This window comes from Scyliorhinus canicula, chromosome 6 (assembly GCF_902713615.1).
Source record: "Scyliorhinus canicula chromosome 6, sScyCan1.1, whole genome shotgun sequence".
Taxonomy (NCBI): Eukaryota; Metazoa; Chordata; class Chondrichthyes; order Carcharhiniformes; family Scyliorhinidae; genus Scyliorhinus; species Scyliorhinus canicula.
Genome location: NC_052151.1, coordinates 93,069,356 through 93,096,789, shown reverse-complemented (window position 1 = coordinate 93,096,789; position 27,434 = coordinate 93,069,356). Strand labels below are relative to the sequence as shown.

Below are 27,434 nucleotides of genomic sequence, written 5' to 3'. Positions count from 1 at the left end.
TAACATTTTGAAACCATGCTCAGTTTGGGGTCGATTAACACTTTTCCTTTTCTCATGTTCCTGTCTTTATCTAATCCCAACCCATTTTCCCATCTTTTCCCATGCTCTTTTTTATAGGTGGGACAGTAAGTTGCAATGAGGAAATAACCTTACAAATGGATATAAATAGGTTAGGTGAATGGGCCAAAATGTGGCAGATGAAGTTTAACGTGGATAAGCAAAACATCTATTTTGGTCGGAAAAATGGAACAACAACTTATTATCTAAATGGGAGAGACTTTGGGGTACTCTGTTCCAGAGGGATCTGGGTGTCCTCGTGCATGAATCGCAGAAGACTAGCAGGCAGTAAAGCAGGTAATAAAGAAAGTGAATGGAATGTTGGCATTTATAGTTAAAGGAATAGAGTATAAAGGTAAGGGAGTGTTGCCATTGAACAAGTCATTGGTAAGACTGCACCTGGAGTATAGTGCACAGTTTTGGTACCCTTTATTTGAGAAAAGATGCAATGGCAGTGGAGGCAGTTCAGAAGAATTTCACTAGATTGATTCCAGAGATGAGGTGTTTCTCTTATGAAGCGAGATTGAGCAGTTTAGGCCTAGAGCCTCGAGAAGTTGGAAGAATGTGTGGAGATCAAATTGAGGTAAATAAGATGATGAAAGGTGTGGATAAAGTAGATGTGGAATCATAGAATTTACAGTGCAGAAGGAGGCCATTCAGTCCATCGAGTCTGCACCGGCTCTTGGAAAGAGCACCCTACTTAAGCCCACGCCTCCACCCTATCCCAGTAACCCCAGCTAACTTTTTTGGACACTAAGGGCAATTTATCGTGGCCAATCGACCTAACCTGCACACCGTTGGACTGTGGGAGGAAATCGGAGCACCTGGAGGAAACCCACGCAGGCATGGGGAGAACGTGCAGACTCCGCACAGACAGTGACCCAAGGCGGGAATCGAACCTGGGACCCTGGAGCTGTGAAGCAACTATGCTAACCACTGTGCTACCATGCTGCCCTGTGGATGCTTCCGCTTGTGGAGCATTCTGGAACGAAAGGTCATAGTCTCAGGATAAGGGGTAGCAAATTTAAAACAGAGATGAGGACTAACTACTTCTCACAAAGGGTCGTGAATCTGTGGAATTTTCTACCACAGAGTTCGGTGGATGCTGCGACAGTGAGTAAATTTAAGGAGGAGTTAGACAAATTTTTAATTAGTAGTGGGCTAAAGGAGTACAGAGAACGGGGAAGATGGTGGAATTGAGGCCATGATTGTTTTGAACGGTGGAGAAGTCTCGAGAGGCTAAATTGCCCACTGATGCTCATTGGTTCTTTCTTAGAACATAAGAACTTTCAGTCTAATTCCACCTTCCAGCTTCTGGTCTGTAGCCCTGAAAAGCACTTCAAGCACAAATCTGGTGTTCTTGATTAATAAGGAGATTTCTTCATTAATAAGGGGATCAGAGGTTATGGGGAAAAGGCAGGAGAATGTGGATGAGGAAAATATCAGCCCTGATCGAATGGCGGAGCAGACTCAATGGGCCAAATGGCCAAATTATGCTCGTACATCTTGTGGACTTGTGGCCTTGTTTTCTATTTTAAGTAATTGTTAAGTACCATTTTTAAATGTTTTGGTTAATTTCATATTGATATTCATTGTAGAACAGGATGAGGCACTTTGGTCTATCTGATCCATGCTGGCTCCCTGGAGAGCAAACCAGCCCATAAGACCATAAGACATTGGAGCAGAATTAGGCCACTCGGCCTGAGTCTGCTCCGCCATTCAATCATGGCTGATATTTTCTCATCCTGCCTTCTCCCCATAACCCCTGATCCTCTTATTAATCAGGCAGTCCCATTCTCCTGTGTATCCCCATAGAATACAACAACAGCACAAATGAATGAAATCGGCATCAACCTAGGTACCAGAAATGACAACAGCGAACCCAGCCCTGCCAACCCTGCAAAGTCCTCCTTACTAATGCTTGGGGGCTTGTGCCAAAATTGGGAGAAGTGTCTTCGAGACTAGTCAAACAACAGCTGACACAGTCATGCTCACAAAATAATACCTTACAGATAATGTCCCAGATATCTCCACGAGGGTATGTCCTGTCTCACCAGCAGGACAGATCCAACAGAGGTGGCGACACAGTGGTATACATTCAGGAGAGAGTTGCCCTGGGATTCCTCAACATCAACTCTGGACCCCATGAAGTCTGGTGGTACCAGGTCAAACAAGGCAAGGAAACCTCCAGTTAATTAACACATACCATCCACCTCAGCTGATGGGTCAGTACTTCCCCATGTTGAACATCACTTGGGAGGAACCACTGTGGGTGGCAAGGACACAGAATGTACTCTGGTTTGGGGACTTCAATGGCCATCACCGAGACTGGCTCGTTAGTACTAACACAGACGGAGCTGGTCGAGCCCTAAAGGATGTAACTGCGGCAGTGGTGAGGAAACCAAAAAGAGGGGAAAAAGTACTTGACCCCATCGTCTTTTTAAAAAAAAATTCCAATTAAGGGGCAATTTTAGCGTGGCCAATCCATCTACCCTGCCCAACTTTGGTTTGTGGTGTGAGACCCATGCAGACATGGAAAAAATGTACAAACTCCACACAGACAGTGACCTGGGGCTGGGATCGAACCTGGGTCCTGAGGAAGCAGTGCTAACCACTGCACCGCCGTGCAGCACCTAGACCTCATCCTCACCAACCTACCTGCTGCTGATACATCTGTCCATGACAGTATCGGTAGGAGTGGTCACCGCACAGTCCTTGTGCGACAAAGTCCCGTCTTCATATTGAGGACAGAATCCATTGTGTTGTGTGGCACTACCACCGTGCTAGACTTCAAACAGATCTAGCAACTCAAGACTGGGCATCCATGAGGTGCTGTGGGCCATCAGCAGCAGCAGAATTGTATTCAATCACAATGTGTAACCTCATGGCCTGGCATATCTCCCACTCTGCCATTACCATCAAGCCATGAAATCAACCCTGGTTCACTGAAATGTGCAGGAGGGTATGCCAGGAGCAACACCAGGCATACCAAAAAAAATCAACCCGGTGAAGCTCCAACATAGTACCGAAAATGAAAGTTTCCATTTTCTTCAAGGATCATAGACTGCTCTCCCCTTTTGATAGAGAGAGTTGACTGATGGTGATTTAAAAAAATATACATATTTTATTACATTTTCAGTTTTTTACAAATAACAAATACCAACAAAAGAAGCAATAAACAATGCAAATCAGGTACAGAACAAGAATAATTGCAAATATAGGAAAAAGAAAATAATTTAAACTCCATACCCCAAATACCTATCAGCTGACGGTGACTAAATCTTTGAAAAAGGACATAAATGGTTGCCATTTCAGGTGGAATCTCTCGACAAAACCCCTGTTCTCCAAATACAAAAATAACATTTCATCCCATCCAACCAGAGGCACTGCGAGGTGCGGGAGATTTCTAACTGAGCAGAATCCGCCTTTTGGCTATCAGTGGAACAAAGGCGGTTAATGTCCGCCCGTGCCCCAGAGTGAACTACCAGAGAGTCCGAAACCTCAAATATGGCCACCAGCAGGCATGGCTGTAATTCTAATCAGAGAATATTAGACGTAGTGTTAAAGAAAGAAAGTCAGAAACTGGCGAGTCCAGGGCAGGACTAAAAAATATGCGTGTGATGTGCAGGGGGAAGCGAACACCTGTTCACAACGTTCGCAAAAAAACACTCATCCTTGCCTTGGTCAAGTGTGTCCTATGTAGCACTTTGAACTGAATTAGGTTTAACCAGGCATATGAGGATGTGGAGTTGACTCTGTATAGGGCCTCTCTCCAAACCTCGCTTGTGAGTGCAGGGTCTAGTTCCCATTTCGCCCTCACCCCGTTCAGTGGGGAGTGATCAGATAAGAGAATGTGGCCATTTTGGACTGAGGTTGACCCCCCCTCCCCCCTTGCCCGGTTGAGCCGAAGATAGACTCCTCTCGAGTAAGGTGGAAGGTGAAGCCAATGAATAGGAAGGGAAAGCCATACAGGTGACCAGACGGGTGAAATTGCGAACTTTAACTGAAATTTATTCGCTAAAACTGGCAAACCTCTTCTCCATGAGCAGGTTGCCAAAGGTCTTGAGTCCCTTCAATTTCCACAAATTACCAGCCCCGAAAGGTAAGAAAAAGTGGTTATTACAGATAGGAGCCAGTGAAGACAAGGACAGAAGTTTAAAGTGTTGTTGTAACTGGTTACAGATTCTAAGAGAGGAGACCACCACCGGGTGTGCGGCGAGTCTAGTGGGAGAAAAGGGCAATGGTACAGTAACTATGGCTAGGAGAGTGGATGTAGTATAAGAATCAGCCTCCATTTGACCCAAGATTGAATCAGGATTGCTGACCCACAGTAAGAATTTTTGGACATTGGCGGCCCAGTAATAAAACAATAAATTTGGGAGGGCCAAGTCCCCTGTTTGTCTTTCCCTCTGGAATAGAACACTATGGATTCTGGGACTCTCGCCTGACCTGATAAAAGTGGATACCAATTTATTCATCTTAATAAAAAAAGGATTTGAGTACGAAAATGGGTAGGCATTCAAAGAAAAGAGAAATCTAGAGAGTATGTTCATTTTTATTGTTTGAATACTGCCAGCCAAAGAGAGAGGAAAATTGTTCCATCTCTAGGTCCGTTCTAACATTGCTCGTAAGGCTGGAATGATTTGATTTGTGGAGTGAGGCCCAATTATGGGCCACCCTGAAAGATCTCTTATTTTCTAATAAGAGACGATGACCTATGGTAGTTTGAGATTGAGTATATTGCAAAACTAGGTTAGTGCACGTTCAAATACAAACAAAAGAAACAAACCCAGCAGGGCAATGAAAAGAGAACATTGGCAAGAGAACAATGGAAAGTGAACATTGGCAAGAGAACAATGGAAAGAGAATATTGGCAAGAGAACAAAGAAGAGAGAGAGAGACCCACGTACACCAAGAGCTTTTTACCTGCACTTTCTGGTACCGCCTTCCTCTCTGCCCCTAATTGGCTTACAAGTTATGAATTGTGACTTCTGAATGGTGCGCCATACCAGCACTCAAAATGGTATCTGACTTGCTGACTGTGCACCTTTGCAATCTGGATCCTGAAAGGCTGGTGTAACTTCACTTTTATCACTGCCAAACTGCAAATGTATAATCTGACATTGACTCAGAACAATACAAGCTTGTATTTCATCTACAACCCAACTAATTCATATTTTGTCATGGGTGTGTCCCTTTAAGAAATGTTTTTGTCTTATCACTCGGCTTCAGTCATGTCATTGTGTGGTGGAGTTGGGCTCAGGCTCTCTTGAGTTTTTACTTTCGCTTTGAGTTTTGGAGCTGGTTTGTGGCTCTGAATTTTTACTTTTGTTTTCACATTTGGCTTCTGTAGACTCAGACAGAGAAGTATTTTGGTCTGTGTCTCTATTTTCAATTTTAAAGAGTTATTCCAGGGAAGATACCCAATGATTATAGTTACCTACTGTTTTGATAAAAAGGGGTTTTTGGTTTATGGGATCTTGCTACTGAATTGGAACAGTTAAGGGGAAATTCTTTAAGGGTTACACATAGATTACTGTAGCTGTGTGGGAATTAATATTTGTAGTTGATAAAAGATTTTACTGTGTGTGTTTATACAAATGTTAACTAAATTCTTAGAATAAAGCTTGTTTTTTTTGATTAAAAGCGTCTAAGCACTATGTTGAATAACACCTGAAAGGCAGGCTCTTGTGCTCATCGTAACCAAAATCAATAAAAAGTTTTCGGTCAGGTGAACGCCATAATATACTTTGTTTTCTAAACCCTGGCCCATTTCCCCACACACCTTGACCTCAAGTAACGGCAACTTGGATGGGAGAGGCGAAAGGGTAATGTGTCTAAATGGGCTCGTTCTACATGGGGTTAATCGGAAAACGACGAATCAGACAACAGGAGGGAGATAAATCACTTGGTTGCATTGTATACCGAAAACAACCTCTCTCTAAATGTTGGAAAGACCAAGGAACTGATCGTTGACTTCAGGAAGCATAGCACGACACACACTCCCGTCTGCATCAATGGCTCCAAAGTGGAGATGGTCGATAGCTTTACGTTCCTGGGGGGTCACCATCACCAACAGTCTCCTGGTCCACTCACGTTGATGCAACAGTCAAGAAAGCCCAACAACGTCTCTACTTCCTAAAGAACTTTGGCATGCCTGCATCGACTCTCACAAACTTCTACAGATGTGCGATAGAGAGCATCCTATCCGGCTGCACCACAGCCTGGTATGGCAACTGCTTGGTCCAAGGTGACAAGAAACGCATCCCAATGCATCACACAAGCTTGCCACCCCCACATTGATTTTGTATACCCCTCCCACTGCCTCAGGAATGCAGACAGCATTATCAGACACCCCTCCCACCCAGGCATTGCCTTCTTCCAGACCCTTCCATCAGGCAAAGGTACAGAACTCTTAAGACTCGCACATCCAGACATGGGAACAGCTTTTTCCCCACAGCGACAAGACTCCTCGACGACTCCCCTTCTGACTGATCTGTTCCCTGTAAGAACACTATTCACGATGCCCAATGTTGCTCTTGCTCATGTATTTGCTTTGTTTGGCCCCTTGTTCCGCACTATAACCAATCACTGTTTGTCGATGTACCATTTGTCAATGTTCTCTGTTGATGATTCTTTTGTCTACTATGTATGTACTGTGTACGTTCCCTCGGCCGCAGAAAAATATTTTTCACTGTACTTTGGTACATGTGACAATAAATCAAATCAAATCAAACATTCACTCTTGCTTAGATTTAATTTATAGCTAGAGAAGGAACCAAAGTTTGTCTTCATTAGACCATTGAAGGACGGATTTGGATTTGTAATGTATAAAAGTAGGTAATCTACATAAAGAGATACCAGATATTCCACCCCTTAACCCTCCATCGAGAGGACGTATTGTCAGGGCAAATAAAAGTGGAGGGAGTGGGCAGCCTGCCAGTGCCCCTATGCAAGGGGACATAGTCAAAATATTAAATATTCCTGTGTACCCTGGCAGTGGGGGCATTGTATAGTAAGCAGATCCATGAGGCTAATCTCTTGGCCGAATCCAAATCTTCCAAGAATCTCAAACAAATAATCTAATTTTGCGTTGTCAAATGCTTTCTCTGTGTCTAGAGATACCTCTGAGTTGGACACAGAAGAGGGAGAAAGTCTAACATTCAAGAGGTGACCATATTAGCTGGTAACTGATGGCCGTTTAAAAATCCTGTTTGGTTCTGTGAAATTATTCTTGGAAAGAAGGTTCCAACCAGAGCACCAGAACGTTAGCGAACAGCTTAACATCTGCATCTAAGAGTGAGATGGGTCGGAATGAACCATATTCGCTCGGGTCCTTGACCTCCTTAAGGAGCAAGGAAATAAAGGCTTGAATAAGGATTGGAGGCAGTGACCATGGGATAGGGAGTCGTTGAACATATCTAACAGCAAAGGTATGAGTTGTTCCAACAATTTCTTATAAAACTCGATTGGAAAGCCATTTGGGCCAGATGCCTTACTAGCCTGCACGAGACCAATGCATTTTAAAATCTCTTCAGGGCATAATGGGGAGCCCGACTACCTACTCTTAAATATTTCAACAGATGTTGGATGGGCTGACTGTCCAGGAAATCGGCCATGATCGACTTGTCTGCGAGGGGCTCAGATTTATACAGGTCACAGTAGTAAGATGAAAAGCCGCATTCACCTGGAGAGAGTTGGAAACAAAGTTATCACCCAGGTTGAGCATCTGGCGGATCTCATGGGAGGCTGATTGAAGTTTAAGTTAGTGTGCTAAAAGACAACTTGCCTTCTCCCCATATTCGTAGAAAGTACCCCGGAGTTCTGGAGCAGACGTACGGCCTTATTGGTGGTCAGTAGCTCGAACTGTGGGACGTGGTCAAGTGATTGCACTTGGTAAGGTAAAGTCGCCATAGTCCCAGATGACCATAGGCTGCTTTTCCCTTTGAGGGAGAGCTGACTGGTGGTGATTTAATCTGAGGATCATCACACCTCAGGTGAAGGGCAACTTTGAAAGCGGACCTCAGCCGGTACGGGAATTGAACCCGTGCTGCTGGCCTTTCTATGCATCACGAACCAGCTGTCAAGCCAAGAGAGGTAAACCAACCCTCAACTCAACCGCCTCTACCGATGGGAGGAGAGCCCTTTCCAGAATGATAAAATCAATGCGAGAATACATGGTGAACATGAGAGAAAAAGGAGAAATCCCTGTCATTCTGATGTAAAAAAAAATGCCAGGTGTCTACCCCTCCCATCTGAGCCATGACTGAAGACAAACCCCTGGCCATTACCAATGGGACATGAGATTTGTGTTTTGAGCAATTCAATTTTGGGTCCAATTTCAGTCGCCTCTTAAAACAAGATTGTGTATGTTAAGGTTGGGGGAGGAAGATAACAAAGAGTTGATGAAGTTCACATCGTCCCAATTAGGAACATAGACGTTAACCAGAACTATCGGGGTGTTCAATAGGGAGCTGCATACAACGAGGTAGCGACCGGTTGGGTCAGCCACGATTTGGGATGAGAATTGGACTTTTGGTTGATTAAAATCACCGTACCCCTGGCCCTGTTATTAAAACTAGAATGAAAAATTTGCCCAATCCAACATGGAAAGCTTGACCACCAGTAGTTGATGTTGTAGTGACAACTAATTTAAAAAGGAATTGGGTAAATATTTGAAAAGAAAGAATAAAAAGGATATTTAGGGAAATGGCATTAGAATAGACCAATTCAGTCACGGGGCTGAATGATTCCTGCAAGTTCTAAATCATTTAATGAATTCCTACAGCTCTAATTATGTTTCACATACATACTTGAAAGCAATTTGTATAGAAAAGCAGCTTGTATTCAATTTGTGGGCACTGCACTTTACTGGGGATGAGCATCATATATATTACCTCTGTAAACAATCTAGCAGTGCTAGAATTCTTGAATAATGAGAATTCTGTAAGCATAATAACATTGTTGCATTCTTAGCTTCTTAAATTGAACCCATGTTTTTAATGATTACTCTGTCAGATTGTTTGATTTCAGTCACTAATTTATCATTTCAGTCAACATTAAATAAAAAATTCTCAGCCATCCACTTTTTATTTGGCAAGTGAGTATAATAGTATTAAACAGATTTTTTCAATTGTACATTCTTCCAGTAAGAATTTAAAGGCTATTATCTTGACAGCATATTTTGATTTTCATGTTTAAAAATGTACTGTTTTTCTTCCTGAAATAGGGCCCAGATATCGTAAGGAAGAACCAAGGTGTTGGGCCAATTCGGAAAGTATTGTTGGTCAAAGAGGATCATGAAGGCCTTGGCATATCGATTACAGTGAGTCTGCTTTATCGTTTATTTTCTGACATTTAATAATAATAATCACTTATTGTCACAAGTAGGCTTCAATGAAGCTACTGTGAAAAGCCCCTAGTTGCCACATTCCAGCGCCTGTTCGGGGAGGCCGGTCCGGGAATTCAACCCGCGCTGCTGGCATTGTTCTGCATTACAAGCCATCTGTTTAGCCCACTCTGCATTTATACAGCTATTTAGTTGGAGTACGGGAAAACATCAGTAAGGATAGAACAGAGATTTGCTGTTTTTTTTTCTATAGTTGGCTTGATGCAGAAGCTTCATGCATATTAATTTTGGGAAGCCTAAATGGTAAATATTGTTAAAGGTAAGTTTTCCATTAATCTCAGTGAAAAGAACATGATATGGACAATATCCTGAATCTTGTAATATATGAGGATTCTGTGAGCAATAGTATGTGGAGGCTCAAGATTTACTTGGCAGCTGATACATTTTTTTCAAATTTTTAGAAAATGGGCAAGTATTGATTGTGACACAGTGTGGCAGTCATCACCGTAACTGCCTCTGGCATCCAAATTATCAACTATGGGACACATGATGCCTAAAACCTTATATTATAAATTGCAAAGCACAGGCTTCTTAGTTTCCTGTGGAGTTGTTGAAATTTGATGAACTGGAGGTTTGTAAACAGTGGTTCTTGGAGCTGTTGCTTTATTGGTGGATATCAGTATCTGCTGTCCACAGATTGAGGTATATGCAAGCTAATAATAATACTTAGTTAAGCATAGTAAGAAGTCTTACAACACCAGGTTAAAGTCCAAAAGGTTTGTTTCGAATCACTAGCTTTCGGAGCACAGCTCCATCTTCAGGTGAGGAAGGCTCCGAAAGCTAGTGATTCGAAATAAACTTGTTGGACTTTAATCTGGTGTTGTAAGATTTCTTACTGTGCTCACCCCAGTCCAATGCTGGCATCTCCACATCTTAGTTAAGCATGTGAGATTTTATGATATCCCATATAGTTAAAAAGCTTAGAATCTCTGGTTTCCATATACAATGCAAGAAGTATGAATTATGGTTGCATTTGTGAATAGAATGTATGCATCTCCAACTTTTAATATCACTCAAGCTAACATTGATGCTTTGTTTGGTTAAAAAATAATGTTGTAACTTGTGGTATTGAAAAAGTTTATGTTGTGATTTGCCAGTTGTTTGTTCTGATTGGCAGCTTATAGGACAATGCATATTTGCTAATACAACAATTTACATCTATTAAACACATACATGTAGAGGACAGCATCTTAACACTTTATGGAAAAGTTATAGTAAGCAAGAACAGGGGCTATGGAGAGGATGCAAGGCAAGTTTGAAGAAATGGATTTTAAGGAAGCTTTTGAAAGTAGGATGATGGTGAAATGAAAGGGTTTTTGCATGGAATCCAGAATTCCATAGTGGCTAAGTAGCCAATGGTGATTGTGTACAGAAGAAGGGAATGAGAAATTATTCAGTATTTGTAGAATGGATGGTGTGCGGGTATGTACAGCAGAAAATATTGGTGAATTAGGAGGGTGGATGAGGGCATGAAGAGATTTGAATAAGGAGGAGTGGATCCACTAGGGTAAAGGAAGGTAGTGAAGTTTGGAGAGGATGAAATTGTTGGTCAATGAGGGAGAAGACAGCAAAGTTGTGGTTTACCATTTGGTAAGTAGTTTGCAGAGGAATGAGAGGACAGCTCAGCATATTCAACAAGTTGCATCTTGAAGTAATGAAACATGGACTTGAGGGTTGGCAGCAGGGATGTGAGAACAGAGGCAAAGAACACTCTGGAGGTTGAAGCAAGTTAGGAGTTAGCAATGGGAAGAGAAATAAGTCTGCTCTAGTTTGAGTAAGATGTCTGAGGTTTTGCACCTCCTTGACTAATTTCAAAGTAGGGATTTAGGAGGTTAATAAAGTCCATGGCAATGGCAGAAAAGTGTGGCTGGGAGCCAAAGACAATCATGATAACTTTACAAGTATTGAACTGGAGGAATTTCTAAATTTCCTTAGTTGTGAAGAAGCGTTGTATTGATTTGAAACATTAACTCCGTTTCTTTCTCCACAAATGCTGTCAAACTTACTGAGTTTTTCATGTACTTCCTCTGTTTAATACAGTGTGCATTATCAACTTTATTCAAAACTGTAAAAATGAAGTTCAAATACTTTACTGAAATAGATAAATTACTAGGTAGAGATTCCCTCAGCTCTGATGTTGTACTTCCAAATATGATCCATGCATTGAGATTTATATATCCATGTAATTCACATCTTATCAAATATTTTACTCTTTAATAAGGAAAGAAAATATACGTATGTATGTACAATGTATTGTTAAGATAGAGCTATCTATTTTTGAGGCAAAAAAATTTACTTTTTAAATACATTTATAAACTTGCATGTTGGCTAATATTGTTAACCAGAAACTTAACTGGACCAGAAACAAATTCCATGGCTCCAAGAGCAGGTTAAATGTTGCGATCTCTGCAGGGAGTAACTCCACCCCCCCTGACTCTCCAAAGCTCATCCACCAAAAGCACAAGTCAGAAGTGTGGTGGAATACTTGTCTGGATGCTGCAACTCAGATAACACTCAAACCGTGGCATCTTCCCCAGGACTAAGTAGCCTCCCTGATCAGCACCCATCTGCCACCTTAAACATTCACTTATTCCACCACCTGCACACTGGTAGCAGTGTGTACCATACATAAGATACACCACATTAAATTGCCAAACCTCCTTCCAAACCTATGACCTCTATCACCCAGAAGAACAAGGGCAGCAGATACCTGGGAACACCACCACTTGCAAGTTTTTTTTGTAATCTTTATTGTCACAAGTAGGCTTATATTAACACAACAATGAAGTTACTGTCAAAAGCCCCTGTCGCCATATTCCAGCGCCAGTTCGGGTACTCGGGGAAAATTCAGAATGTTCAAATTACCTAACAGCACATCTTTCGGGACTTACGGGAGGAAACCGGAGCACCCGGTTCAGCTCCAAGTCACTTATCTTCCTGACTTGGAAATATATTGGCATTCCTAAACTTTTGCTAAATGTTGCTCGGTCAAAATCCTGAAAATCTCTTGCTAGCAGCACCGTGGGTGTACCTACACCAGGTGGACTGCAGCAGTTCAAGAAGGCAACTCACCACCATCTTCGTAAGGGCAATTAAGAATGGACAATTATTAAGAGTCCCGCTGATAGAGGTGTTAAGATTCGAAATGGAGGTCTTAAAGCCAACATAAGGGTACTTTACCTGAATGCTCGTAGTATTCGGAATCGGGTTAATGAGTTGATGGCGCAAATCATCGTGAATGACTATGATTTAGTGGCCATTACTGAAACATGGTTAAAGGATGGTCACGACTGGGAGTTAAATATCCAAGGGTATCGAGCTATTCGGAAGGACAGCGTGGATGGTAAGGGACGTGGTGTAGATCAGTTATTTCAGGATGACATCCGGACAGTAGCGAGGGATGACATCGGTGCTATGGAGGATAAGGTTGAATCCATTTGTGTGGAAATCAGGAATAGTAAGGCCAAAATGTCACTGATAGGAGTAGTCTATAGGCCGGCAAATAGTAACGTTATGGTGGGGCAGGCAATAAACAAAGAAATAACTGATGCATGTAGAAATAGTACAGCAGTTATCATGGGGATTCTAATCTACACGTCGATTAGTTTAACCAGGTCGCTGAAGGCAGCCTTGAGGTGGAATTTATAGAATGTATCCGTGATAGTTTCCGAGAACAGTATTTAGTGGAACCTATGAGGGAACAAGCGGTCCTAGATCTGGTCCTGTATAATGAGACAGCATTGATCAATGATCTCATAGTTAAGGATCCTCTCAGAAGGAGTGATCACAATATGGTGGAATTTAAAAGACAGATGGAGGGTGAGAAGGAAAAATCAAACATGAGTGTTTTGTGCTTAAACAAAGGAGATTACAATGGGATGAGAGAAGAGCTAGCTAAGGTTGACTGGGAGCAATGACTTTATGGTGAAACAGTTGAGGAACAGTGAGAACCTTCCAAGCGGGTTTTCACAGGGCTCAGCAAGAGTTTATACCAACAAAAGGGAAGGACGGTAGAAAGAGGGAAAATCAATCGTGGATATCAAAGGAAATAAGGGAGAGTATTAAATTGAAGGAAAAAGCATACAAAGTGTCAAAGATTAGTGGGAGACTAGAGGACTGGGAAATCTTTAGGGGCAACAGAAAGCTACTAAAAAAGCTATAAAGAAGAGTAAGATAGATTATGAGAGTAAACTTGCTCAGAATATAAAAACAGTTAGTAAAAGTTTCTACAAATATATAAAACAAAAAAGAGTGGCTAAGGTAAATATTGGTCCTTTAGAGGATGAGAAGGGAGATTTAATAATGGGAGATGAGGAAATGGCTGAGGAACTGAACAGGTTTTTTGGGGCGGTCTTCACAGTGGAAGACACAAATAACATGTGGATAAATAACATGTGACTGATGGAAATGAGGCTATGACAGGTGAGGACCTTGAGACGATTGTTATCACTAAGGAGGTAGTGATGGTCAAGCTAATGGGGCTAAAGGTGGACAAGTCTCCTGGCCCTGATGGAATGCATCCCAGAGTGCTAAAAGAGATGGCATGGAAAATTGCAAATGTACTAGTGATAATTTACCAAAACTCACTAGACTCTGGTGCGGTCCCAGCGGATTGGAAATTAACAAATGTGACACCACTGTTTAAAAAAGGAGATAGGCAGAAAGCGGGTAATTATAGGCCAGTTAGCGTAACTTCGGTAGTAGGGAAGATGTTGGAATCTATCATCAAGGAAGAAAAAGCGAGGTATCTGGATTGCAATTGTCCCATTGGACAGAAGCAGAATGGGTTCATAAGGGCAGGTAGTGCCTAACTAATTTAGTGGAATTTTTTGAGGACATTACCAGTGCAGTAAGCAAAGGGGAGCAGATGGATATGGTATATCTGGATTTCCAGAAAGCTTTTGACAATGTGCCACACAAAAGGTTGCTGCATAAGATAAAGATGCATGGCATTAAGCGTAAAGTAGTAGCATGAATAGAGGATTGGTTAATTAATAGGAAGCAAAGAGTGGGGATTAATGGGTGTTTCTCTGGTTGGCAATCAATAGCTAGTGGTGTCCCTCAGGGATCAGTGTTGGGCCCACAATTGTTCACAATTTAGATAGATGATTTGGAGTTGGAGACCAAGTGCAAGTTTGCAGATGACACTAAGATGAGTGGTAAAGCAAAAAATGCAGAGGATACTGGAAGTCTGCAGAGGGATTTGGATAGTTCACGTGAATGGGCTCGGGTCTGGCAGATGGAATACAATGTTGACAAATGTGAGGTTATCCATTTTGGTCGAAATAACAGCAAAAGCGATTATTATTTAAATGATAAAATATTAAAACATGCTGCCATGTTCTAGTGCATGAATCGCAAACATTTGGTTTACACATGCAACAGGTGATTAAGAAGACAAATGGAGTTTGTCCTTCATTGCTAGATGGATGGAGCTGAAGACTAGGGAGGTTATGCTGCAACTGTATAAGGTGTTAGTGAGGCCACACCTGGTGTATTGTGTTCAGTTTTGGTCTCCTTACTTGAGAAAGGACATACTGGCACTGGAGGATGTGCAGAGGAGATTCACTAGGTTAATTCCAGAGCTGAGGGGGTTGGATTATGAGGAGAGGTTGAATAGGCTGGGACTGTACTCGTTGGAATTTAGAAGGATGCGGCAGGATCTTGTAGAAACATATAAAATTATGAAGGGGGTAGATGCGGGCGGGTTGTTTCCACAGGTGGGTGAAAGCAAAACTAGGAGGCATAGCCTCAAAATAAGGCGGAGTATATTTAGGTCTAGGCTTCGGCGAAACCTCTTCACCCAAAGGGTTGTGAATCTATGGAATTCCCTGCCCAGTGAAGCAGTTGAGGCTCCTTCATGAAATGTTTTCAAGGTAAAGATAGATTGGTTTTGAAGAATAAAGGTGATCGGGCGGGAAAGTGGTGCTGAGTCCACAAAAGATCAACCATGATCTCATTAAATGGTGGAGCAGGCTCAAAAGGCCAGATGGCCGATTCCTGCTCCTAGTTCTTATGTTCTTATTATTTTACCTGTGCAAGTGTCTCGCAACCCTGAAGGAGAATTTAAACACTGGTTCTTAGTGGTATATATTTGTTTGCTTTGGAGTAATGTGAGGAACCAGATTGGTCATTGTGTATACAATTAATAAAGAATATTTATTAAAGTTAAACAAAAGACCAATATGCACTATGACACTTGAATATATTAGTAACTAAACACACCGTTTTATCTGAAGTTAATATTGTTCCCAAAATCTACCCACATTCCCTGAACTGACTGAGACACCCCTTTTCCCAAGCAGCATCCAATTTTAGTCACTCAATATCGGTCAAATCCAACTAATAATTACCACACAATACCACTTGGGTGAGTCTTGGAAATGTCTCTTCCTGGTTCAGCAAAGGCACAAAACTGCATCCTTTAGAGAAGAATATCTGCAACCTGCCGCGCAGTTGTTGGATGGAAAAGGCCTCCGTTGCTCAGATAATAGATGGAACTGCCTGGTCTGACTGTTGGATGGTGAACTAGTCTCCTTCTGCAATGAGGGTGCTAACAGTTTTGCTATTCGTTCTGTTTTATATCCCACCCTGTGCACCTGGCCGTCCATATCTCTCAAATGCTTTGTTGTTAGAAGTTATCATTTGTATAGTCCCATTGATGTCTGGTAAACAATGTTTCTGATATGGTCATTCGCTCCTCAGTGCCTCTCGATATCTGCTAATCTTTTTACCGAGCGAATCACAGGCGTGCTTGCCTGTTACTTTTTTGTTATTTTGTTTTCATCTCGAGTTCACTGTGAACCTTGTTAATTTCCCAAATTCCTAATAGCAATAAATGCCAGCAGTGCCAGTTGCACTTTTATCCCTACTATTAATTCCTTCTATTCAAGATTTTTTTGCAATTTTTTTGTTACATTTCAAAATGTATCCAGTCGTTGCATTGTGATAATTCAAAGCTACAAGTTCCAATGATTTTTTAAAAGTCTACCCTTTATAGCCTCGGAAATGTAGAAAAACATCATGGGCGGGATTCTCCGTTGGCCAATGCCGAAAATGGGAAAGACGATTGCGTGGAGAATTGGTGTCACCGAAATTGTGACGCGCACCGAGTTCATGCCAAATCGAGATTCTCAGTGCCTCATATTGAAGTGTTCTACTCCGCACGTAAAGTGTTCTACAGTAAATGCCATTTGCGTATCATTAGCAGGCCTGACCTGGTATTCTTCACTTCCACTGGGGTTAGTCCCCGATGGATCGTGGTCGTCGACTCTTCTCCTCCCCCCCCCCCCCCCCTGCCGGCGGGACATCATGCGGCCTGCCCAAGGGCAATGCCCACAGTAGCCCTTATGCCGGACAGGGGCTACAGAGAGTACTCCTGGCAAAGGCAGTGTGAAATGATGGCACCCCTGGCAGCAGGGACGGGCACCGGGGCAAGAGACCCCAATAGTGCAAGTATTTCTGGGGGAGGGTAGAGAGGGAGACATTTGGGGCAGGGACACCGCAGTGCCATCTGGGTCCACTGCATAGCTCAGTGGACCTGGTTGGGCACAGGATACGCACCATGCTAATATGTCGCCCTTTCATCTCTTGCAGATAATAGATATTGAAATACAACCAGCAATAGTGGCCTTCCTCCTAGTCGCCGCAGCCTTGGGGGATGCACTGCGGCTGTATGAGCTGGAGCTGCTTGAGGAGAAGGCAGCTGCAGCAGCGGAGTGTGCCACATAGGAAAAGGAGGCAGCTGGTGAGGATGGACAGCTGGCTGCCCAACAGATCGCTGAGGAGGCGGAGAGGGAGGTGCAAAGGAGTTGCCGCAGGAGGCCTCGTGTGCCGACAGCGCCTGTCAGTTGAAGACCTGCCTGACTGGGCATGCCGTCGAAGACTCCGGCTGAGCAGGGAAACAGTGCCAGATCATGGCACACCTGGTACTGTGAGGGGAGGACACCTGCTCTTGGTGGCCATCAAAGTGTAGTCGTCCTGAACATCTACACCACAGGATCCTTCCAGGTGCTGAGTGGGGACCTGTCCAGGATCTTGCAGAGCTTGGTGCACGGGTGCATCGCACTGTCATGGAGGCCCTAAATGCCAGTCGGCACAATACATCCACTTTAATGTGGACCAAGCCCACCAGGATGCCCGGGCAGTGGGATTCGCCACCATCGTCGAAATGCCTGGGTCCAGAGGATGATGCATGTCAGCCTACGAGCACCTGCAGATGACAGACCACTCTTCACAAACGAAACGGGTTCCACTTGATGCACGTGAAGCTAGTGTGTGACCATGAGCTGCGCATGATGCACTTGATACCCAGGCAGTGTGCAGGACGCCTTGATCCTGGCTCACTCAATGGTTCCTGGCTTCTTTTGAGGTACACCCCCGGCTGGGGTGGGGGAGGTTGGTTCTTGGGTGACTGGTTATCTTCTGTGGTCGTGGCTGAGGACACCTATCCGGAGACGGCAGATTGAAGCGGAGACCCGCTACAACGATGCCCATGCAGCTACCAGGGGTGTGCTCGAGCAGTGCTTCAGCATCCTGAAGATGTGGTTCAGGTGTCTGGACCGCTCTGGAGGGGCCCACCAGTATAGCGCTGGGAGGGCCACCCATATTGTGGTGAACTGCTGCGCCATCCATAACATCGCACAGCAGAAGGGCAAATGCTGGAGGAGGAGGATGAATGCCAGACCTCGTCCAACGAGGAGGATGTGGAGAGGTCGAGGATTGGCAGGACATTGGGCCTGGGCAGGCAAGGGAGGCTGCACAACATGTGACATAGGACAGAGGACTTGACACCGATTTGTAATGTTGTGCACAGGTATTTAATGGGAAAACAGATAGACAGATTTGTACCCTAGCCCCTATCACTAGAATCATAGTGCAGAAGGAGGCCATTCAGCCCATCGAGTCTGCACCGGCTCTTGGAAAGAGTACCCTACCTAAGCCCATACCTCTACCCTATTCCCACACCACCATGCCCTGCTCTAGTGCCAACTGAGATCTCTACTTATCTGGCCTTATGGGCCCTAACACTATGCCTAGGTGGCTCCCCAGATGGTACATCAGGAGTGGAGGCGGCGTACTGTCATTCCCGCCCTGTGACCTGGGTCCTCTGTTGCGGCTGTCTTCTGGGGCGACGAGGCCTGGATGGGCCCGACCGTTGCTCGGGTGTCCCAAGTGGCGTGGTGCCTCCTTGTTTTGCCTGCTGCCCACGTGATAGGATGTGGGGGGGGGATTCCGGCACCTTCCCTGCGGGAGTCACCGGCAATGGGCCCCAGCACCACCACCTCCCACCACCTCGGGCTGGCCGATGGTTTCCGGGCTACAGTCGTGCGAGTGGAGCACCCCTGAGGCTCCCCCGCCAACTGGCGCTGCCAGTCCTGGAGGCCCACTGCCGTCTCAACCAGGGTCTTCATGCTCGCAGCCATGGAGCAGAGGGAGTGGATCACTTACGTCTGGGACTGTGCCACACCATGTTGGGATCACCTTCTGGGTGTGTGCCACATCAACTGCGCCACCTCCTTCTGTGTCTGTGCCACGTCGGCCAGCACTGGGATATGCCACTGATGCTCTCAGCCATGGCCCGCTGTGACTAGGCCATGCTCGGGTGCGCCAAGTCGGTTTCCTGGTGGTTCTGGCATATGGCTGCCTGTGGGAGGGCAGCCCTGACCTTGGCCTCGAACAGCACCTGCACAGAGTGCTCCAGGCCTTGGGCATGTTGATCTATAATTAAAACCTTCGCCCTCACCCCCTCCCGCCAGGCCTCCACTGTGGACGCCACACTTGCGATGTTGGCCTGGGTGGCAAGCATGGTCGGCACCACTCCTGCTCCTGCATGTGGGTGGGCTCCTCCAACTGCATCTGCAGGTGCTTGATGCTGGCCAACAACCCCTCATTTAGTCCCTGGCTCTGCAACTCCACAATCGATGGGATTGTCCATTCCAGAAGCTCTAGGGTCGACCCTTCCTCTGACTATCTGCCCTTTGGTAGCTCCTACCTCCAGCTGCTGTACTGGAGCATGTGTGTGGTGCACACCAGATAGTGCCCCAGGAGCCTCTTCACTGGGCGGCATGGTAGCACAGTGGTTAGCATTGTCGCTTCACAGCTCCAGGGTCCCACATTTGATTCCCGGCTTGGGTCACTGTGCAGAGTCTGGACGTTCTCCTCGTGTCTGTGTGGGTTTCCTCCGGGTCCCTCCCACAGCCCAAAGATGTGCGCGTTAGGTGGATTGGCCATGCTAAATTGCCCTTGGTGTCCAAAGGGATTGGATGGGATGCTGGATTACGGGTATGGGGCGGAGGTGTGGGCTTAAGTGCTCTTTCCGAGGGCCGGTGCAGACTCGATGAACCAAGTGGCCTCCTTCTGCACTTTAAATGCCTGTGTCTAACATGCCCAACTGAGGTCATTGTCCCTGGGATGGTGGAGGGTGTTGGAGACAGCTGTGACGGGAAATCAGTGTCATCCCCGGACTTGTGCTCTAGGTCGAGGGCTGTGTCTGTGTCATTCTTGTCGCTGTGGCTGGGGTTGTGGGATACCAAAAGGGCCTGCCCCATCGCCAGAAGCTCCTGCAAGACGCATGATTGCATCACGGGAGAGTGGGGGTGTTTTGGGGAGGGGAGAATGGGGTGTGTTGGGGAGGGTGTAGGGTGGTGGTGGTGTGTGGGGGGGGGGGTGACACGTGCCATGGGGAACCACAACTCAGCGGGATCTCACTTCCTCGCCTGATGTCGACCTCTATCCCAGTGACTGTCCTTACTTCAGGCCCTCTGCTCTGCTGCGCTGAGGCGCAGCAGGTCCGGCGGTCCCTCTCCAGTCTTCTCCTGTTCCAGTTTTCTCCCGCTCCTGGTGGTTCTGAGCAGCTCTCTCCTTGGTTGGGGGGGGGGTTGGGAGTGAAATAGAAAACGCACAGTGTTAGACAATCGACGCATGCAGCTGAGAAGGTGAGTAGCTGGTGGCTTTAGTTGCCAAGACACCTGGCCATGGCAGTCGGTATGGGTGCCAGCATGTGGTGCAAGGTAGGGGTTCGGCCGCCCTCTGGGGTGCAATGGGGGTCATGGGTGTGTGGGACGGGGATTGGTGCCAGGGGTACAGTGATGGCTGCCCTGAGGAGGTTGTGCGTTTCTTTCCTGTACTGCTTGCCGGTCCGGATGGTATTGCCTATGACGCTGACCACATCTGCCACCTGCATCCAGGCCTGATGAACGGCGGCGGCTGCCAGCCACTTTCCCACTCCGGGGTACAGGATCTCCCGCCTCTCCTCCATGGTGTCTAGCAGGGTCTCCAGTTCCATTTCGGTGAACCTCAGGGCTGCGTGTCTTGCTGCCATCTTGTTGGCTGGGATGGTGTGTGTGGAGAGTGAAGTGTGCATATGTGGCTGCAGCTTGTCAGCCTCCTGAGTGTCAATCACTGACCCGGCGATTCTGGCACCATTTCTCATTGGAATCGATAGTGTTCTGCATGGAGCCGGTGCTAGCCTCTTAAAGGTCATTGACTCGGTCCAGGTGCAGGATGTGTTTTGCTGTCGTAGATGTCCACTAATCCTGGCCTGGTGCCAGAAATGGAGAATCCGGCCGCATATGTTTCACAGCTGGATATGATCAGCTATTTACAATTCTGACTAAATTACAAGTAGAATTTAGACTTTAATGTGTTTGAGCAGGAGTCATTACAAAGTTTTGTAGCAAACCAAATGATGGCTAATTTGTGAGGTCAGAAATAAAGAAGTGCATTGTCCAGATTTGAACTAAATGTTACTGCTTTCTAACTATAACACAGGGTGGCAAGGAGCATGGAGTCCCAATTCTAATATCAGAAATCCACCCAGTTCAACCTGCTGAGCGATGTGGTGGCCTACATGTTGGAGATGCCATATTAGCTGTTAATGGAATCAATTTAAGAGATGCCAAACATAAAGAAGCTGTTACTATTCTCTCCCAGCAGGTAACTAAACTGACTACATATGTGGTTGCTAAAATAAGGCTTCGGTTTTTTGCCACTGTCCAGTTCTAACATGCACTTTGCAATGCACCTGAAATTATAATCTGTCTTCTTGCTAAACTGATGCTGATGGGCTTGCTGTGTATTTCCTGCATTGATTCTACAAAGCTTCTTGGGAAGGCGAAAATAAATAATTCCAACATGCTTACATAAGTGCTTCATGCCAGCACCCCCTGCCATGGGTTTCCTTGCGGTCTGGGGTGGCTTCATTGGGAATTCCCATTGACAGCGGTGGAACCAGAGAATCCCACTGCCAGTGAATGGCATGCCGCAGAGAATCCCACCCACAGTCTTTGCACATAATGCTGTCGGTTTTTATATTTCCATAACTCTGCTTTGTTATCAGGAATAGAAAGTTACAAACACATTTTTTGATGTTGCCTTGTGGAATATTTGTGTTTTCTGAAAGCACAACTTTGTTCTATTTTTAAAGAGAGGCGAGATTGAGTTTGAAGTGGTGTATGTTGCTCCAGAGATAGACTCTGATGATGAAAATGTGGATTATGAGGATGAGACTGGGCATCGTTATCGCTTGTATCTCGATGAGCTGGAGGAAAGTAGAAATGCAGCTGTCGGCAGAAATGATGGAAGTGGTGACGCCAAACCCCTAGCAGGTAGATATTTGAACATTATCATCTTGAATAGTCCTGAGGCACCCCAAGATATTAACTGCCACACACAGTACCATAGGACCTTTCACACCCTCAGGACATTTCAAATCACTTTACAACCAATGATGTGCAATTAACGGCATATTGTAGACAGGCAGCACCAATTTGTGCACAGCAAGATCCTATAAACTGCAACGTGATTTTAACCAGATCTGTTTCGGTAATTTTGGTTGAAGAATAAATTTTGGCCAGGACTCGCGACCCCTGCTTTCACTTCAAATAGTGTGTCACGTCCACCTGAGAATTGGCCGAGTTCTCTGAGTCTAGACTGACATTCGCAGGGTAGTGAAAAATGGAGGACATCAACAGTTAAGCTCTGTTCTACCAAAATCAAATGCTTATGCACCAGGCAGGATGAAGCCTGGTTGATTTTTCTCCTAGCTTGGTGATTAAGGCCATCATTGGCACAATGTTGTGCAGCTGATATGTACCTTACTCGATGCAGACTGGGACTTTTTTGGTCTGTGGATATATTATAATCTAGCATTATCAACTGAATATTTGGGTGAATACTCTCTAATTGATGTTGCATTTTCAAAATTAGTTTCTATTTCTGCCTGCTAAAGTGTCTACATATTTCCCATTCTGTAGGCCAAGCCTATACTGTTATGATCATTGCCAGTTGCTAACAGGTTCTCAACAATGTGCCACCTTGACTTTTAATAATAATAATCGTTGTCACAAGTAGGCTTACATTAACACTACAATAAAGTTACTGTGAAAAGCCCCTAGTCGCCATATTCCAGCGCCTGTTTGGGTAGAATTCAGAATGTCCAAATTACCTAACAGCACGTCTTTCGGGACTTGTGGGAGGAAACTGGAGAACTGGGAGGAAACCCACATAGACACAGGGAGAACGTGCAGACTCCGCACAGACAGTGACCCAAGCCGGGAATCGAACATGGGACCCTGGCGCTGTGAAGCAACAATGCTAACCACTGTGCTGCCCTTGATGAGGCGTGCAGATGAAAATATGCTTCATTATAATATGTGATTCAATAATACAAACACATTATTTTTGCAGGGTAAAAAATTGTCATAAACCTAAATCCTAAATCATCTATAGCATTTGCATGCATTTTTTTGGATAAGCTATTAATGCTGATTTTTTTTTCAAGTGATAGAACAGAAACCGGTTTTGGATGCCATCTTAAATGGGGATGCAGGAACAAGCAGTGAAACAGCTTCAGAAGATGCAACACCCAAACAAAAAGATTGTGCAGAATGCTCACCTTAAGTTATCACCATGTTACTTGAACATTAACGTGGTATTTCTGCATTTGACTGACGATACAGAAGGAACATCGTGTGAATGTGATCAACTGAATATACCTATATTGAAAATAATGTCTATTAGGGATCACCATGATTATGTTCTGTGGCAAGGAGTTCCAAATATACCATAGAGTTACATTATTAATGGTTCTGCATGTACGAAAATACTTTCATTTTGTAATTTTACCCATTGCAAGTAAACTTGATTGATCGTATAGGTGTTCTGAAGTTACAGGCAAGCGAAACTTTGAAACTAAAGGGAGCCAACATATAATAGGTGCTAGCTTAATAGTTAAAATTAAACAGTGTATTTTGGGATGTTTTCAGGCTGCCCACTGCACTTTTCCTTTCGGGTTATTTTGCACACAATATCTGCTCAAGAAGCACTTTCATCCTGTTAGTTGCATTGTTAATTTTTTCTGTGATGTTGCTTCTAAATTGTCCTTTGTCGAAAATTGATGACGTTGCATTTGCTTCTCATTGTTCGCATAATTAATTGGAAAATCTAATCTGTTTTTAAATATATGCAGAACTGTTAACTGGATTTCCTCAAGGTACAATCCTGACCCTTAGCCTTGTCCCGAAAGAATGTAGTTGCATTGCATTAAATGTTGCTATTAATCTAGATAGGAATTGACATATTAGTTTAATATCTACAAATCGTAAAAGTGTGATCTTGTGTTTAAACTTTAAGATGATACAGAAATAATGAGCTAAGGAAATGTAGATTATTAGGTTGTATACCTCCAACTCATTGGATCACAAAACTTCTTGTTAGAGTACATTTCCTAATCCAGTAGTAATAATTATTTAAAGATACCGTGACAAATTACATTGTTGTAAGTACTCAGTTCCTATGTATATCCAAACCAGAATTGAAATGCACTATTTGTAATTATCAGGTTATTCTGAAAAGGGTATAAAATGGAACATCTAGTAAAGTTAAGGTGATGTTGGTATATTCGATATAGTATCACTTCTTTAGGAGCCTTGGAAGAGAAGCATGTTGCATGTACTGGTTTCTACGTATTGATCACTTGATACACTGCACCGATTCAAACTAGCTCATGAATCCTGGTACAGTATTGTTCAAATAGTGTAGGCACAGTATGAAGACCAAATTCCCAATGCCCAATATTAAACATGCTAAAGGATGATTTTCAGCTAATGACAAGAATTTGGATGATCGCAAACTTCTACAGTACTTATAGCAGATAAGTACACACACTTCTGAAATTAAAACAGAAAATGCTGGAAATACGTAGGTTAGGCAGCATTTGTGGAGAGAAAAATAGCATTTCAGATTGCTAACTTATTTTCCATATAACAAAGGTCATTTCTGAACACAAACTCGAGAAAAGTATACTTCTCCTGTTTGCCCCTATATTTACACGATGGAGTTCGCACTCTTTTTATTTATATATTAGAATTAAACAAATGCATCACTTATAGTGTAAGTTTGTTCTCAACTGCACCAGTGGTCTCCTTGCCATTTTTGTATAAGCAACTCTATTGTATATACATCTTTATTGGATTTTTAACTATTTATAAAGTTACAGTTTATGGTGAATGCTTATTTTTGTGTACCGCCACCCCTTTTCATGGCTTCAAAGTGATACTGTAAATGACTTGTCTACAAATATGTTGAATGCTCTGCTTATACACTGGGCTTAGTTGCTTGCTAAAACAGCTGGAAGGAATTTTCTTCAATAATACATCCATTTATTATTTTTGATGGTTTGTCTTTTAAATATCTTTGAGTCTCCATTGCTTCTGAAGCATCAACAGAATATGACTCAAGAAGCAAAGCCTGTTCTTAAGTTTTTGATCAATACATGATAAGTTACCAGTAGATGGAGATATGCTCAGAATTTGTGGGGTAATAAATTTGTCATACATCTAAAGGAATGCAAATCGGCTTCAGTTAACAAGCATTCAAATATAATGCATAGAGTGTCTTTGATGCATCAAGTTTGCTGTACAAAAACTACCGTATACATTTAATTTTACAATGTCCAAGATAATACTCATATCAGTGGCACTCTTACTCATCTGGAAAACTTCTCATCTCAATGTTCCACTACATAATATGCTTCGGTATTCTTTTACATAACTGCTGGTTTCTGTTTAGTTTATATTTTTCCCATAGCACTGGAATACTAGCAGTGACTTTCATTTACTTCAGAGATTTGTGCCTCGTCTTTCATTCTGGCTATATTAATGAAACGGTGGGGAAAAGAGAAAGACCTGTTAACTTATTGTTTACATGTGTTTAACACGCCAATATATTTATAGCTTATATTCATTTCCTTGTGCATTGGGAAGTCTTAACTGCACCCGGATGAGAATAGTATTGCTTTATTTTGTACTTTCACACCCGAGTACAATTACAATATGCCAAAGTAAATGGAAAAAGTGATTTTGTTTGCGAAGAAGGAAATTACATCTTTCATACCCATGAAGGAAAACAAGGGGTGTGGGAGAATAGGCTGAAAGTTACAGCTAAACAACTGCAAATGTGAATTTATATAAGAAACATCCAATTACACTGTGAAGTACAATACAAATAACATGGGAATATTCTGATCGGCAATGTTTATATTCACTTTAAAGACCTCATTCATTTATTTCATCAATTAGCATCCAATTAGCTTTTTCAAGAATTTTCTTATTGGTACTCGAAGGAAAAAATCAAATCGTTAGAAAATGGAGCAAATTTAAATATAACTGCTGTTAATCATTCAGTTCTTCCATTTCAGTTTTTCTAACCAATGTTTTGCTCAAGGAAACTACACTGTCTTAGGGATGTTGACAGCAGTGTGGAGCGAGTGGACCAGATTTACATTAACATTCACTATTCAGTCGATGATTGGCAATATCAAAATACTGCACAGCTGTCTTGAAAGTAGAGTTAAAATTTAATGTTGGCATGAAGCTGACAAAATTTTTATCGCTCTTGAAAAAACTCCTAGGTTTTTATTGCTCTGATTGAAGACTACCTGCTGGAAATGCCAAATGCAATTTAAGCAACACACCTGAGTTGCACCACAGATTTGATGTTAATGCAATGCAAAGCTAAAACTGCTTTGTATCAGCACAAAATGTACAACATAACTAACCTATAAAAAGGAGTGGATGTAAAATGTGGTCTCCTTGCCATGTTACAAGTAGGAGATGATATCTAATATTTTGCTAATGGTTCAAAGATTTGTAATAGTGATGGTACAACCAAGTGTGTAAAGAACCACTCAAAGTATCTAAAATATGGGTTCTGATTCTATGATGTTATAGACACACCTAAGAAATGTATATGAAATATTTTGCACCTTTTTTGTTCTAGTTCAAATGTCATTAGAGAATGAAGGATGGATGGCTCTGTACATTGTTGTCTTACTACGTAAAATGTTTTTTTTTTTTTAAGTGTGTATGAAAATATATTCCTCAGTATATGCCAATAATTTTCAACTTGAAAATTAACTTTTCCCATGTATGATTCTGATATAATAGCCCCACTGGAATAGGTAATGACAGGGAAGCTACATTTCTGCAAAATCTATGTTAATTAGAAACTTCAAAATTGGTTACCTTAATGGCCAGTATTTGCATCTGTACTCTATAACCTATCTTAATGGATACATCAAAATTGCAAAACAAATAGGTAAGACTGATGTGCCGGTTAAAAGCTATACTCAAATTCTCAATGATTACACTTAACCTTCTAGTGTCCAAATGAATTTCAGGGATCTCTCTTAATTCTCCCTCTATATATTTTTTCCCCAGTGGGAGATGGCTGTTCTGATGTTTATGAATATAATTCATATAATATATACACCTGTATATTGAGATGAAATATCTTATGAATACTGGTACATAAAAGTCAACACTTTTGAGCATATAGGAAGCAAACATTACAGCCAATAAAATTAGTATGTAATAGCAAATGTGTTTTTTTTTAAATGCCTTTGTATGAAAGTTTTTCTTTAAATGTGAAGCAGGTTTTGTCCATAAAGATTCATTGGAAGACAAAA

General features: G+C 43.2%; 1 protein-coding gene across 2 annotated transcripts in view; it reads left to right on the top strand.

Annotated features, from left to right (window-relative positions):
• Positions 1-27,434, top strand: part of gopc (golgi-associated PDZ and coiled-coil motif containing) — a 75,621-nt gene extending 48,187 nt beyond the window's left edge. For both annotated transcript variants that reach the window (XM_038799672.1, XM_038799671.1), the window contains 4 exons: positions 9,287-9,382; positions 21,239-21,403; positions 21,894-22,074; positions 23,250-27,434. In XM_038799672.1, coding sequence (XP_038655600.1) covers positions 9,287-9,382; positions 21,239-21,403; positions 21,894-22,074; positions 23,250-23,368 — 561 coding nt within the window. In that variant the 3' untranslated portion in view covers positions 23,369-27,434. The remainder of the gene's footprint in view (positions 1-9,286; positions 9,383-21,238; positions 21,404-21,893; positions 22,075-23,249) is intronic.